At 40.6% G+C, this 12,995-nt stretch overlaps 1 protein-coding gene across 2 annotated transcripts in view; it reads left to right on the top strand.

The window, feature by feature from the left end:
* LOC142741305 (transcription factor ETV7-like) overlaps nt 1–12,218 on the top strand; it is a 111,494-nt gene extending 99,276 nt beyond the window's left edge. For both annotated transcript variants that reach the window (XM_075850687.1, XM_075850686.1), the window contains one exon: nt 11,222–12,218. In XM_075850687.1, the coding sequence (XP_075706802.1) occupies nt 11,222–11,321 (100 nt within the window). In that variant the 3' untranslated portion in view covers nt 11,322–12,218. The remainder of the gene's footprint in view (nt 1–11,221) is intronic.
* Nucleotides 12,219–12,995: the final 777 nt, after the last annotated feature.

Raw genomic sequence — 12,995 nt, 5'->3', positions numbered from 1 at the left:
GTCATTTAAAAAAAAATAATTGGAAAGAATGATGTCGGGTCCCCCCCAATTTTCATAACCAGCCAGATACAACACAGCAGCAGCAGGCAGCATTACAAGGGTGGGAGGGCCACTGTTTTTGGCCTTCCCCAGCCTAATACTACCAGCCTGCGGCCACCCCGGTGCCTGCCCGTCACTACAGATGGTCGGGTACTGGTTTGTACCCGGCTCTTCCCAGTACCCCTGGTGGCGGTGGGTACCGGGGTAATAATGGGGGTTAGTGTAGCCTCTGCACCGGCTGACATTAAGCCTAGTAATGGAGGTTGTCAATCAGCCAGCGGCCATTACTAAGGCGGTAGTAATAAAGTTTAAAAAGATACAAGCACATAGAAAAAATATTTTATTGAAATAAAAAAACACAACCCTCATTAACCATTTTATTGAGAATAAAAAAAACGCCGTCATTGAAGTCCTCAAATCCGAAGTCCAACAACCGAACCTGTAAAAAAAACACAAACACAAAAATAATCAGTAACACATAAAGAAGCAAAATTATTATTCTTACCTATCCTGGGTCCAGCGCTGGAGCCGCAATGTCAGCGAGCTGGGCCCTGTATCTAATCCTATCATGTGTGATACAGTCTGCTGAGCTGTGTATCTAATCCAATCATGTATGATACTGTCTGCTGGGCCCTATATCTAATCCGATCATGTGTGATACTGTCTGCTGAGCCACTGTATCTAATCCTATCATGTGTGATACTGTCTGCTGAGCCACTGTATCTAATCCTATCATGTGTGGTACTGTCTGCTGAGCCACTGTATCTAATCCTATCATGTGTGATACTGTCTGCTGAGCCACTGTATCTAATCCTATCATGTGTGGTACTGTCTGCTGAGCCACTGTATCTAATCCTATCATGTGTGGTACTGTCTGCTGAGCCACTGTATCTAATCCTATCATGTGTGATACTGTCTGCTGGGCCACTGTATCTAATCCTATCATGTGTGATACTGTCTGCTGAGCTGTGTATCTAATCCTATCATGTGTGATACTGCCTTCTGAGCCACTGTATCTAATGCTATCATGTGTGATACTGTCTGCTCAGCCACTGTATCTAATCCTATCCATAGTTTATAGGGTCGTAGTGCTATAGATATGCTATGCTGTCTCATATACACACTTTTTTTGGGGGCGGACACATATGTATTGGGGCTATTTCCCGGACATTTTAAGCCCTGAGGGTATGTTCACACGGCAGCGTCCGTTACGGCTGAAATTACTGTGCTGTTTTCAGGAGAAAACAGCACCGTAATTTCAGCCGTAATGGCATGTGGAGGCGTCTTTTGCTGCGTCCATTACGGAAGTAACTGAAGCTGGTTTTCCATGGAGTCCATGGAAAACGGCTCCATTTACGTCTGAAGAAGTGACAGGCACTTTTTTACGCGCCGCCTTTTGACAGCGACGCGTAAAAAAAAATGACCGTCGGCACAGAACATCGTAAGACCCATTCAAATGAATGGGCAGATGTTTGCCGACGCTTTTGAGCCGCATTTTCGGACGTAATTCAATGCTAAAACGCCCTAATTACATCCGTAAATAGTGTGTGTGAACCCAGCCTTAGTGACGCCCCCGGCTGCTAGTGCTGCATTGTTGGGTCATTTAGGAGACCCAGCGATGCAGCTGAAAGTGGACCGTCGGCCATGAGAAGTTTGCGGGGGAGGGGGGGGCCCAGTAAGAATTTTTGCATCGGGGCCCATGAGCCTCTAGCTACGCCCCTGGCTAGGTCTTCTTCTTCACTGTCTGACCAACATGAAGTTGCAAAATTATCCTTAGATTTATCTTTCTTAGGATCAACTCTTGAAATCGAGCTTTGATTTTCCCCATAGGCTGGTAATTTCCATTTCTTTACATTTTTTTTCTTTACCTTTTTTTGTGGTTTTGCTGTTTTTGACTTGTTCATCGATTGAGTTTTTTTTGGGTTTGCCCATTATGATCCCTTTCTTATATAACTTGCTGGAAGAACTGTATTATGTAAATAGGACATTTAGGGTTCCCATACTAACCCCTTAAGGTTGCAGCCTAGTTTGGGCCTTAAGGCTCAGAGCCCATTTTTTAAATCGGACATATTTCACTTTATGTGGTAATAACGTCGGAATGCTTAAACCTATGCAAGCGATTCTGAGACTGTTGTCTCGTGAGGCATTGGGCTTTATGTTAGTAGTAAAATTTGGTCGATATATTCAGTGTTCATTTGTGAAAAATTGCAAAATGTAGAGAAAAATTTGAAAAAATAAAATTTTTCTGAATTTAAATGCATCTGCTTGTAAAACAGATGGTTATACCACCCAAAATAGTTACTAGTTCACATTTCACATAAGTCTACTTTAGATTGGCATAGTTTTTTGAGCATTATTTTATTTTTCTTGGACGATACAAGGCTAAGAACATAAACTGCAATTTCTCATATTTTTAAGAAAATTTCAAAAGCCTTTTTTTTAAGGTACCTGTTCAGTTCTGAAGGGGCTTTGAGGGGCCTATGTATTAGAAACCCGCATAAAACAGCGCTATGTGTTCTTAGGAGTCCAGATTTAGCTGTATTGGTTTTCGGGTGCCATGTCGCATTTGCAGAGCCCCAGAGGTATCAAAGGAATGGAAACCCACCAGAAGTGACCCCATTTTGGAAACTACACCCCTCAAGGAATTCATTTATGGGTGTTGTGACCATTTAGACCCCACAGTTTTTTCACAGAACTTATTTGAATTGGGCTGTGAATTACAAAAAAAACAACTTTTTTCCAATAAGATGTTGTTTTGGCTCAAAATTTCTTATTTTCACAAGGAATAAAATACCCCAATTTGTTGCCCAATTTGTCCTGAGTGCGGCAATACCCTATTTGTGGTGATAAACTGCCGTTTTGGCCCATGGGAGGGCTCAGAAGGAAAGGACCACCATGTGGCCTACTGGGGATTTTCTGGTGCTAAGTCATGTGTGCAGAAGCCCTTGAGGTACCAGTACAGTTGAAACCCCTGAGAAGTGAACCCCGTTTTAAAAACGACACCCCTTAAGGAATTCATCTAGAGGTGTAGTGAGCATTTTGACCCCACAGGTACTGTGTAAAAGATAATGCGCAACAGATGGTGCAGAGTGAGAGTTGCAATTTTTCTATATATATATATGCCATGTCAGTTTCCGATATATTGTGCCCAGCATGTGCCACCGGAGACATACACCCCATAAACTGTAATGTGGGTTCTCCCGGGTATGGCAATACCCTACATGTGGCTGTTATTAGCTGCCTGGGCACACGGCAGGGCTCAGAAGGAAAGGACCACCATTTGGCCTACTGGAGCTTTTCTGGTGCTAAGTCATGTACGCAGAAGCCCCTGAGGTAGGGCTCAGAGGGGAAATATGAGGAGGGGTAAGCTGTGCGGAGTGCATCAGGGTAAGTAAAACTGTGGTAAATTAAAAATAAAGGGATGGATGATAAATTTTAAAACACTTTCATACAGAGCTCTGGTTTTTCGGGACATGTGTCACATTGGTATATTTTGTCCTTCCTTATCCCCCTCTTATAGCAGACTTTGCAGCTCTTTTGACTTTTTCCCTTCTTGCCAGTTTGGGGAACTTCTCCTGGAAAGTGTTGCCCTGGTACGATGCGTGTGGCCTCGCTTCCAGAAGTACTGTAGGGCTTCAGGACTTGATCTGACAAGTCCACCCCTCCCATGTACCTACTGTAGTCCAGGATGCAGTCTGGTTTGGGGGTCTCTGTTCTGGTACCTCATACAGGTACATAGATACTGGTGGGACATCTCTCTTGTCTTGTACTTGACACACAATATATTGCTGCTGGATTGTGCCCAGCTCTCACCACTTCTTGTTTGCCCAAGCAGAGTCTTAGGGAGGCTTCTCAGATTTCTTCTAGCAGTGCCGCATGCCGCAGGACTTCTGGAAGCGAGGCAGTTGAAGAGTGGGACACTGGTATAAAAATTATCCAGGTAGAGGTGGTAACCCTGGTCCAGCAGTGGGTGCACAAAATCCCACACAATTTTTGTATTAACTCCCAGTAAAGGGGGGCATTCTGGGGGCTGAATACTGGTGTCCTTCCCTTCATATATCCTAAATTTGTAGGTTTACCCTGATACCCCCTCGCACAGCTTATACATCTTCACGCCATACTTTGCCCTCTTACTCGGCAGGTACTGGCGGAATTGAAGCCTCCCTTTAAAATGTACCAAGCACTCATCAATAGAAATACTATTCTCGGGGGTGTATGCTTGGGAAAACCGGGCACTGAAATGGTCTACTAATAGGGGTCTCCATTTATACAAACGGTCAAAACTGGGGTCATCTCGGGGTGGGCACTGCTCATTATCCGTATAATGTAAGAAGTGAAGTATTGCCTCATTTTTATTTATTTTTTAGGTTCCAGTTTAGTTCTGAAGTTGCTTTGAGGGGCCTATATATTAGAAACCCCTATCAAACACCCCATTTTAGAAACTAGACCCCTCAAAGTATTCACAACAGCATTTAGAAAATGTATTAACCCTTTAGGTGTTTCACAGGAATTTAGAGCAAAGTAGAGGTGAAATTTAATTAATTTAATTTATTAGGCACCATGGTGGTGCCAAAACACCATGTGGTGCCAAAACAGTGGGAAAACCCCCAAAAGTGACCCTATTTTGAAAACTAGACCCCTTGAGGAATTCATTGTAGTTTTCATGGGGTGCACGCGACTTTTTGATCAGTTTTTATTCTATTTTTAAGAGGCGTGGTGACTAAAAAACAGCAATTTTACTATTGTTTCTTATTCTATTTTTTTTTTACAGCGATCACCATGCGCTATAAATGAAATATTCACTTTATTCTGTGGGCGATACGATTACGGCAATACCAGATGTGTATAGTTTTTTTATGTCTTATGGCGTTTGCACAATAAAATACATTTTGTAAAAAATCATTTACTTTTTGTGTTACCTTATTCTAAGAGCCATAACTGTTTTATTTTTCCATCAGGAAAGCCGTGCAAGGACTTATTTTTTGCGTAACGAACTGTAGTTTCGATCAGTACCATTTTTAGGTACATGCCACTTTTTGATCTCTTTTTATTCAATTTTTTGGCAGATGAAGTGACCAAACAATTGTGATTCTAGTACGGTTTATTATTATTTTCTTTTACATCGCTTTGTAGTTCAGGCCGTTACGGATGCGGCGATACCAATTATGTATAGTTTATTTGTTTATTTATATATTTTTATTAATAATAAAGGACTGATGAGGGAAAAACGGGGATTTGTACTTTTATCACTTTTAAAACTTTTATTTTCTTATTTTTACACAACTTTTTTTAACTTTTTTACACTTTTTTTTACTTTGTCCCACTAGGGAACTTGAGGGCAGGAGGCCCTGATCACTATTCTATTACACGCGTAGTGCAGTGTATTAGAGCTGTCAGCTATTCGCTGACAGCAAGCATAGTGGGTCCTGACTTTGTCAGGACCCACTAGGCTTCCGTTGATGGCGTAGCCAGAGTCCATTATTAGTACTCTGGTTGCCATAGCAGCCATCGCGGGCTGCTATCGTGTAGCGGACCTTCGATTGTGGCTTAACCCCTAAGAAGCCGCGATCGCTATTGAACGCGGCTTCTAAGGGGTTAATCGGCGGGGACCACCGCGATCGGTCCCTGCACACTGAGCTGTGATAGCCTGCTGTCGGAAACAGCAGGTATCACAGCTCAAACATGTGCCGGGGAAAGATGGCGCCGTGTTAACTCAGGTCAGTACTATTACTGAACTGAGCGCGAACGATGCGCTCAGCACAATGTAATAGTACTGAGCTGAGCGGGAAGGGGTTAATACATGTTCTGAACTACTACTGAGTATAAATGATATTCTCTAAATTTGTAGGACGGACCTTTTGTGCTGATAGGTCTAGTAGTAAATTTCCTTTTTAGGTTGAATACTCAGATTAGAAGCTAATCAGAAGACCACAGAGAGTCCAGGAATTTTTGAACTATGCTCTTTCTTGTTTAAATTCACAGTTCTGTAGAAAGGTAATTAGTTGTTCTGAGACCATAGAGATTTAATTAAAAGCACTAAGCACTTGTATAATGAGGAAAAAACAAGGTGGCTCCTTTTACAAAGGAGAGTTACCTCTTATTTCACAGTAAAATGTAGACCTTTATTTCTCTGGTGAGGGCACTCTGCAAGGCTGTTATTTTATCTTGCTGTAAAAGAAAGCATTTACTGCATAAATAGCGTTCTGGACGCCGTGTTCATTTTCCAGTATAGGACAAAATTCAGTCCCCTTTTTTGAGGCCTAGTAAGGGTTTGGTTTCTTCCCTTTCCCAAAGTTATTTTCAATGAAAATGAAGCAAAGAGTGGATGCCTCAAAATGGGACTGGGTTCAAAGTCCTTATGAGTACACACAAAAAAAGTAGCGAGGCAGCACATCCCAAAAAAAAGTGGGAATTTATTCACCCAATGCAGAACACTGGGGGTGCGTAAGCCCACTACAGCCCAATATTAAATTCCCACTTTTTTGGATGTGCTGCCACGCTTCTTTTTTTTTGTGTGTACTCATAGGGACTTTTTACCCAGTCCTATTTTGTGACATGTACACTTTGCAGCATTTTTTCTGGTGCTGTGACATTTTTGTTTTTGTCTATTGCCATCGGTCCTATCACTTTGCACAGAACAATATTGGACTGTAATGGGAATTACATTATGGCTTCCGCACCCACAGTGTTCTGCATTGGGTGAATAAATTCCCACTTTTTTGGATGTGCTGCCTCGCTTCCTTTTATGTCTTCTCAATGGTATGTCCTACCGTTTAGTATCTGGGGAAGGTGACTGATGCTCTCCGTGCAATGTTTGCATACTTTTGGCATGTTATTTAGGTATGTTAGTATGAGTGCCGTTCCTAGCCAAGTGAATAAGGACTCAGTTCGGACGGTGTCTTTGATCCTTTGGTATGTCAGTGGGGTCGGTGACTCTCTGTGTTACACCTCAACAGTGCTTCCCCATCGCATAAACAGGGCGTCTGTAAACGTTAGTGTCTCAGAGATCTAAGAGGGGGGGGGCGCGGGTCTGCCCTTACATGCGGTAGAAATCGAACAGGCTGCGTTATAGTTTACGCCTTAACCTTTTGTTGAAATATGACTGGGGAGAGATTTAATCTCTTGATTGGTACGCCGCTCACCTTTGATGATGTTTCTGAGCCTGCGTGGCAGCTGTCCCCATTGGTGTAGCGCGTGGTCTGAGCATGGTCTAGGCCACAATGGTATTAAACTTGTCTGCAAAGAATCCAGCGATGATTGACCAGCTGCAGAGAATCTCTTTGCACTACCACACCGGTTCAGCTTTCAAAAAATAGATTTAAAGGCTGTGATGTTATTAGATTCTTTTTTTTAGATGCGGAGCTCATGAAAGCACGTCTGCTCAGTTCTCCGGCTAGCCACGCCCCCAGAGGATATCGGTTTTTAACTGTTCGTTTTTTTGCTCCCTATAATCAATGCAGGGACGTAAGGTTAAATATTTCTTATCAACAAAGAACAAGGGTGCTCCCGCAGGACATGTAGATGGAAAGATAAAGCCTGTATTCAAATTTTCATCCAAATATTCCTTAAGGGCTTTCAGTTCTGTTTCCGAAAGAAAGTAGATTCGACCAAAGGGTTATGTAGCTATGGGTAACAGTTCTATTGGGCAATCATTAACCATGTGGAGGTAGCTTATCTGCATTCTTTTTATCACAGACATCCTGAAATTCTTTGTATTGTGATGGTAATTAATCTTTAACCCCTTAACGACCGGCGTATAGTTTTTTTTACGTCGGCCATTCAGGGTAGTTCTTCTGAAGCGCCGCCTTTTCACGTCGGCACTTCAGAAGATTTTTCCCCGCATCATCCGGTGATCTCCTGAAGCCCATGCTGTTGCTAACAGCCTCGGGCTTCAGGACAACGATTGGAGACCACTAGCAGTGTTCTCCGATCTTATTTAACCCCTCAGATGCGGCATTCAATAGCGAGCGCCGCATCTGAGTGATTTTAGAGGGAGGGGTCTCCCTCTCTCATCCCACTGGCATCCCCGCGTGTATTATAATAGCGATCAAAAAGTTTGCACTGTAAAGTCCCCCAGTGGGACTAAAATAAGTAAAAAAAAGTTAAATAAAGTTTGAAATAAATAAATGTCCCAAGTAAAAGAATAAAAAATAAATACCCACTTTTTCCCCTTACAAAATACTTTATAATGAAAAAAAAGTTAAAAGTTACTCATATTTGGTATCGCCGCGTCCGTAACGAACTCAACCATAAAATAATTACATTATTTAACCTGCACGGTGAACGGCGTAAAAAATATAATAAAAAACAACGCCAGAATTGCTGTTTTCTATTCATCCTGCCTTCAAAAGTATTTGACAAAAACTGATCAAACAGTCGCATCTACTCCAAAATGGTACCAATAAAAACTACAAATCGTCCTGCAAAAAAAAAAAGCCCTCATACAGCTGCATCGGTCAAAAAATAAATAAGTTATGGCTCTTAAAATATGGCGACACAAAAGCAAATAATTTTGAAAAAAATGTGTTGTTACTGTGTAAAAGTAGGAAAACATAAAAAAAATCAATATAAATTTGATATCGCCACAATTGTAACGACCCGCTGAATAAAGTTATTATGTTATTTATACCACACGGTAAACGGCGTAAAATTAAGACGCAAAAAAATGACGAAATTTCTGTTTTTAAAAAAGTTATTAAAAAGTTAATCAATAAATTATATGTATCCCAAAATGGTGCTATTATAAAATACAACTTGTCCCGCAAAAAAAAAAAAGTCCTTATACAGCTCTGTCGACACAAAAATAAAAAAGTTATAGATCTTTGAATGTGACGATGGAAAAACCTACAAAATTGCTCGGTCATTAAGGTTTAAAATACCTTCGGTATTAAGGGGTTAACAGCAAGTTCAGATATTGATATTCTCAAGTATTGAAAAAGTTTAGGCAGACAATTTAGCTGACAGTACTCAGATGGAAAATGTATACAACGTGTTTCCCAACTGATGAATAGTTTGTGAGTAAAAAGCCAAGGAATTCCCCAAATCACTGAAAACTTTGGAGAAGAAACAGTTGGAAATGAATAACTTCTTGATGATCAGGCATGATGAGAACTTGAAGATGCTTAATTTCATGAGAAAAAGGCCATGATGATAGGGGTCAAATATATCAGAACAAGAAATCTCATGTGTTTTAGTGCATATGTGTATTGGCACTATAAAATAAGATTCTCTGGTGCCAGCAACTTGTCTTCGTCCTATAGTATTTTTTAATCCAACAGATCGTCTCCATTTTCTATTACATCTTTGACAGCGATTGTCCTACGGATCTAATTTGAGCAATAAACAGCATAGTACACTTCAATAAAGGCAAATATTTTCTGTAGGTCGCCTCTCTTTTTCTGCTGTTGTTTTTGAATAACATAAAGTCAAATTGGTTCAGATATAGATTCAGTATCTTTCTGAGTATTCTGACTTGATTGATCGAAGGAGAAGGCAGGATTATCTCCAAATACCCACAGTATAGTCTTTCGTTTTTCATTAAGTCTCTGATCAATTTGAATGCACAATTGCATTAAGTTCTCCAACTTTTCTGGGGTTATCACTTTGGAAAGTACATCCTTCACTTGCTTTGAAAGCCCTCTCTGAAATTGGCTCTTCTGAGCCGCTAGCTTCCCTGTGGTATCAGTTACCCAGCAGCTCTTCTGTGCATTCCGGAACTGAGCACCTTCCTTGCCGCAGATTATGCAGTCTAACTTCAGCTGTGGCATAACAATTAGGATCATCTAAAACTTGATTCATAGCAGTGATACAGTCATCCAAAACATTCAGAAGATTACTATCCTTTTCTACATAAAGAGAAGCCAACACTGGAGCTTCATCTGTCAGAAGATTAATTGTAAGCAATACATTTTTCTTTTCACTAGTAAATTTGAAAAATATATGTAGCATAATTAAAGAGGTTGTCCGAGCACAGGGCAGTGTTTCATAGTGAATAGGAGCAGAGCTGCAATAACCCAGCACGGCCGCAATACAGTGTACGGAAGCCTTCTGCTTCTGACACAAGCCACTGCATAACATCCAAGGCCTGGAAGCATCCCCAAAAGCTGATCGGTATGGGGTCTGGGTGTTACACCCCCACCGATCATATACTGATGACCTATCCTGTAGATCAGGTCAACAGTATGAAAAACCGCTGAACCTTAGAGATGGACGTTGTGTGCTGCCAGCGTCAGGACCTTGTATGTGCCACGGTGCAGACCATTGCCAGGGACTAATGTAGCAAGCGTGAGGGGGATTCGGTCCCCTAACCCTCCGGTCAGGGTTGCAGGGGGTTTGTTACGCCAATGGGTAATGGCGTGTAAACTTGAGACTGTGGCTGAGTGAGCCACGCACATACGAAAGTTGTCTTTGTAATTAAATCATCTCTCTTTGTTGCTCTCCCAATCGATTTTGCAGCTGAGAACATTTTTTTTTTTGATAAGTAGCTCCAAATGCTTGTAGTTCAGCAATTTGTTGCTTCATAGTTGTCAAAGGACTTGTTCCAGGGGATTCCACATGTGAGCCAGACTAGTCTGCTAAGGTTTATAGCAGATTAAGATTCTAGATCATGTAGGAGGGTGATAATAGCAAGAGTAGCCCAGTAACAGCCCAGGATCGGTACACAGATGAGCAGCAACAGGTTACCGCGTGAGGCAGAGACGTGGTCAGGAAAAAATGCAAGTTCGGTACACAAATGACAGCAACATTTTGTAGAGAGAGTCAGAAAGGAACTAGACTTGAGGCAGGAAGCTTAATAGCCTGGCCAGATTTATATAGTATGCCAAAAGGGTGAGATGAATTAAGCAATTAAGGCAAATAATCCAGAGAGGCAGGAATCCATCCTATGGGTGGATTACTTAGGACTAATCCATTATACTGTGCAGAGACTGGAGTCGACTACACTAGTAAAAATAAATTATGTGAGCAGAATTTTAATTACATATAAATTACAAAATTGTATTGTTTCCAATTCTAGAAATGAATAAATAAAAATGACAATGAAACAGAATATCCCTCCAAATATTGTGATACAGTCAAGAGTTTGCATATTCGAGACACAAATGTTCAATTGTAAAATTAGCTTTCTCTGCATATTAAAAACATGTATTTATATGCTGATTAATTCCACAATTATTTTGTTTAGGTTTCTGAGGTCACCTAAAGAGAAACATGCATCAGAGGAGAAACTGCAAACGCAAGACACATATGACTCTGATGAATATATCATTGCTGTTTCCCCTTGAGATATTTCACTAAGGATACTTTCACACTGCAGTTTTTGGTCAGTATTTGGCATCAGTATTACGAAGCCAAAACCACGAGTGGGTCCAAAACATGGAAGAGGTACAAATCTTTCCATTATACTTTTTTCTCATTAGGTACCACTGCAGGATTTGGCTTCCAAATACTTCCAAATACTGATGCAAAATACTGACCAAATACAGCCCAAAATACTGAAAACATGTACTGAAAACATGATGGAGCATACTGAAATTTTTTTTCATGTGGACTCAGCATGTGTTTCCACCATTGTACAGATGTGCCCACCATTAACTTTTCTTGAATTGCGTTGTTATACAATTTGTCATGATACCATTTCAATACAATCTCGCACCTTCTAGTAAAAAACCTATTAACATAGGATAACAAATGGCTGTTGGATGTCATCTGTCAGACACATTCGTCACAGCTATCCAGTAAAAACAAATACATTAAAGCTATGGTTTTTTTTTAACATGGGAGTCAATGGGCAATGGATGGCTCAAGAATGGCATCTGTCGGAGGTTTATGGTTTTTTTACCTGCTTGTTTAACATTTTGTGTCACACATTTCGGGATTTGTCGGCTTTAGAAACAAGTTAAGGGTGGACACATCTGCCCCATTGAAATGCAGTAACATCGTATTGAATATCCTTATGATATGAATGACAAATACGCTTGTGTGCATGATGCCTATGGCTGGTGCTGCATGCAACTTCTATTATTTCCTATGAACTGAGAGCAGAGCCAAGTGTATACATATGAAGATAATAATTAAGAAAACTTGTGTTAATTGCCATTGAATTATGGATATGTGCAGTGAATGTGTTATATGCAGTTATATGCTAACATAAGGAAAAAATAATAAAAATAAAGAATAAAAATGTCACAGAAATATTTTTTTTGTTGTGTTTCTTTTAGTCTTCAGCATAGACTGCACTGAATTATTTTTAACATGACCACGGTATCTGCTTGCCAAAGAGAATCTATAAGATGGCCATGGTTTTTTTCTGCTTTAGCAAGAGCTATTGAACATGCTGAATAGTGCCCTAAACAACGGTTAGGGGAGTCATCCAGAAGTGTGCACCATATGCCAATATTTTTTCAACGAGAGGCATCATGTGATTTCGGCCATACCACTTGTGTGCTTAGTCGAGTCGCAGACAAAACTATTTTCATTTGCCAATCAGGCCTGAGCACACACCATAATTAGTATAGCACGCTTTTGCATGGCACCTGAAGCACATTACGTTGAGTATCTCATAGATGCACTATATTAAAGGGGTTTGTCTGGTGACAGATTTCCTTTAAAGATCGTCTGTCACCAGACACAGCCAAGTGTACCCCAATGTCCTATTCAGTTTTGAAAGAGTCTGAGAGGTCAGAAAGGGCCATCATGTGAACCCTCTTGGTCAGTAAAAAATAGCAAAAGGGATTACGTGTACACATTTACATATAGTGTGGTTAATCTTTCAGCCACCAATGAGGAGATCAAGGTCATTTAGTGAGTGCTCCTTCCGTTTAGCAATACGTTTTGTAGATGTTCTGAAATAAGGGACTCTGCTTTATTATGTTTATGATCAACTCAAAAAGTACTGTATAATTATATACACACATACACAAATTTGTGAAAACCATATATTTAAATTATGGCAAGTA

Source organism: Rhinoderma darwinii, chromosome 2 (assembly GCF_050947455.1).
Source record: "Rhinoderma darwinii isolate aRhiDar2 chromosome 2, aRhiDar2.hap1, whole genome shotgun sequence".
Classification (NCBI taxonomy): Eukaryota; Metazoa; Chordata; class Amphibia; order Anura; family Rhinodermatidae; genus Rhinoderma; species Rhinoderma darwinii.
Note: the sequence above shows the minus strand (reverse complement) of the source record. Positions and strands in the feature narration are given on the sequence as shown.